The sequence below is a fragment of the Diaphorina citri genome, unplaced genomic scaffold (assembly GCF_000475195.1).
Source record: "Diaphorina citri unplaced genomic scaffold, Diaci psyllid genome assembly version 1.1 scaffold929, whole genome shotgun sequence".
In the NCBI taxonomy this organism is placed as follows: Eukaryota; Metazoa; Arthropoda; class Insecta; order Hemiptera; family Psyllidae; genus Diaphorina; species Diaphorina citri.
In genome coordinates this window covers 1-2897 of record NW_007378360.1, presented here as the reverse complement: position 1 = coordinate 2897, position 2897 = coordinate 1, and the positions used below count along the sequence as shown (strand labels likewise).

At 36.5% G+C, this 2897-nt stretch overlaps 1 protein-coding gene across 1 annotated transcript; it reads right to left on the bottom strand.

Annotated features, from left to right (window-relative positions):
- Positions 1 to 215: 215 nt before the first annotated feature.
- LOC103513130 (ETS-related transcription factor Elf-1-like) lies at positions 216 to 2891 on the bottom strand. The gene is made up of 3 exons (XM_008477941.3): positions 2787 to 2891; positions 2069 to 2343; positions 216 to 1581 (listed from the first exon to the last, which is right to left on the bottom strand). Exons 1-3 carry the CDS (start codon positions 2873 to 2875, stop codon positions 1388 to 1390), a joined length of 558 nt encoding a protein of 185 aa, XP_008476163.1. The 5' UTR covers positions 2876 to 2891; the 3' UTR covers positions 216 to 1387.
- Positions 2892 to 2897: the final 6 nt, after the last annotated feature.

Genomic DNA, 2897 nt, shown 5'->3' with positions numbered 1-2897 from the left:
GAAATGCATTTTTTGTACACTAAAAGTAAATAAATCTTTATTTATTTTCCATTTTTAAAAATTTCTTATTTTACACGCAACTTTTTATTATTAATTATCTTACTGGATTATTTTTATTTTCATATTTGAGATCAACAATTTATTTTGCAAAATCTGTTTTTATTCAAAATTCTGTACAATGGAACCATTTATTCAAGACACAGTATATGGATTGTGGGCTGTGATTGTATCAGGATAAAAGAAAGTTGAAATATTTCCAAGACGAAAGTTCAGAAAAGATATTGAGTTTGATTTATTGTTAGTTTGTATTGCAGGTAAAACGGCCTAAACGTGCTTCGTCAAAGACCTCTAAAGCCAGATCAAGACAAAGTGTCAAATGCTTGTCAACAACATTTTAGCATTAAACTATTTGGAACATCAAGTATAGTTTTGAAAGAAATCAACGAATAAATTGTTTTCATATTTTCTACAATTTAAAATATTATCACAACAAAAAATAAACACTTTGAGCTGAACTCTTATTGGTGAGAAATCACTTGAGTGTGCACTTATAGTTTCCACCTCGAAGAATTCGTGCCCTTCTATACATTTCTTATTTTTTTGATCATTTCTACAAAATAAGTTTTCTTAAATGAATTATTTTTTTAACATCATTACAATTATATAAAATCATATAAAAAAATAAATAATAAATTGGTAACCAATTAATAAAATATCTAGGTAAAATAAATGAAATACTTCAAGGAAAAATTGAATCCTACACGGATCTTTTATATCTTGACGTTCACGTACCGTCATCTCTTTTGATTGGGACAGAAGAATTGATTTGTCAACAATCAAAAACACAAACATGAATTTGTGTGGTAAATTGGCATCAAAAGAACAAGTATTTTCCTAATAAAGAACAAAAATCTACTCTAGAAATTAAATTTATAACAGTGAATTTTCAAAAGATTGACAGATTTAAAAAAAAAAAAGTATCATCATTAAAAATTTTCAATGTCTCATCTTGGATTTGTGCAAGATAACCCCATAAAATTGAGATGAAATGGTTAGGTAATCGTACCAAAAGTGGACAATTCTCGACAGTAATTTGGTATTGGTACCTAAGATATATCAAACACAGATGCAATAAAAAATTCCTAGAGCTTGAAATCTTTTATGGACATCCAAAATGTGAGGTTGAAGTAATAACCAAAAGTCATCAATTCATCACAGACGATAGAACCGCTTCTACCAGGGTACACGGACTATTCAGTCTCATTCGGGCAGAAAATTGAAAATCATTCCATCCCAAAGCGAAGCGCGAAGGTTCTCGCAAAATTCCTTAAAAAACCGACACGGTGGCGTGCCAAGGAAAAATTGAGAATCAAAATCACATTTTCTCTCAAGCATAGGAGTTTGCCGTTTCGTAATGCACAGAGTCGTGCTTCGTTAGCGTCAAGTCCTGAGGAGTGGAGATGTTTTGATTCTTAATGTTCAGCTGCAAATGCATGGACGTGTTGTTATTGTCGGGACCGAAATCTTCTTTCTTGACGCCATCTTTGTATTCGAGTTTGATGGTCGTATCGTACTTGCCGTCTGGAATGAGAAAGATTTGGTTATTAGAACGGACGTGGTTGGGTGAAAGAGCTCAACTATAATCCCGCAACTCATGACCTGATGAGGTCATGAGTTGCGGGATTACCTGCCTACAAGAAAGAAAAAGTTCGAAGTTTGATGTCGACGATTTTGAAAAAAAAAAAAATATATTCAACACAAAGGAAATTGGCTCCTTATTTTAGAGTCAATTGGACCTTTGGGTTCACTGAAATACCTACTTTACATATGTAAGTAGTTATTTTTGATGAACTTGTAACAAATGTAACATTATTTGTTTCTCCATAACCCAAGTTCTCCAAAGTTTGTTCTGCTCAACGGGTTGGCCCTCTGTTGGCCTTTAAGACTTTTTATACTCAGGGAAATAGAACATAGTGGATTTACACCCATCCAAGGTAAATAATATAATAATATAGTGTTTATTTATACTGTTCGCATAAACTAGTCGTAAAGTAAACTTTCTTCTTACCTAGATAGCTCTCCCGGCTGTCCCGGTCACGCCTCTGGTTCTCCCGGTCGCGCAGATACGCTTCCCGCGAGTTCCCGGTGCTCAGGTCCGTAGGCTCGTCCACATAGTCACACTCTAGCGGCTCGCTCTTCACCGTGGGCGAGGAGGCGAACGGAGACGGGAACGTGGGAGTTGTCGGTGTGGACGGGTTGGAATTGCCGGAGGACGTGCTCATCTGCTGACGGAGGAGGGAGATGTTCTTGATGCTCTTGAGCTCGCTCGGGTTTCGCAGGAACCTAGGGAGGGGAAGAGGGATGTTAGATTTAAGAGTCGAAATCGGATCGTTCAGATTTATGTGAAAGCCTTCACAAAATAAAATATATTAATTTCCTTCCTATCGGATAAGGTAGTAAAAAAGTTATCGCACTATGGGCCTTTTAATTTTATACTATATGCTGCCGGGTTGTGACAGGCCACGAGGGTCAAATACTGATTCTGGGCGAATAAATTTTCTAAGGATGTTAATCTCAAATTCAAAATGTGAAACATCTAAGGCCCGTTACGTCAGCCTAGTAAGCTTGGAGGTCTTCCTCCGCTAGTATAAGTAGTGCTTTATTTAGCTTTCTCCTCCTGTCCACTCTTCGATTTCAAGACAATAACACCTCCGTTGTTGCACTTCCCTTTCTCAAAAAAGAAAAAACAAGTCATATATGTATCTAGATTGGAATACAATACTTACTGGTAACAATGTCGCTCGCCCTGGACCTTGCGTAGAATGTTCACCCTGTAGTAGTATCTGAGGGCCCGCGACATCTTGTCGTAATTCATAGACAGGTGATTCTTCTGGATG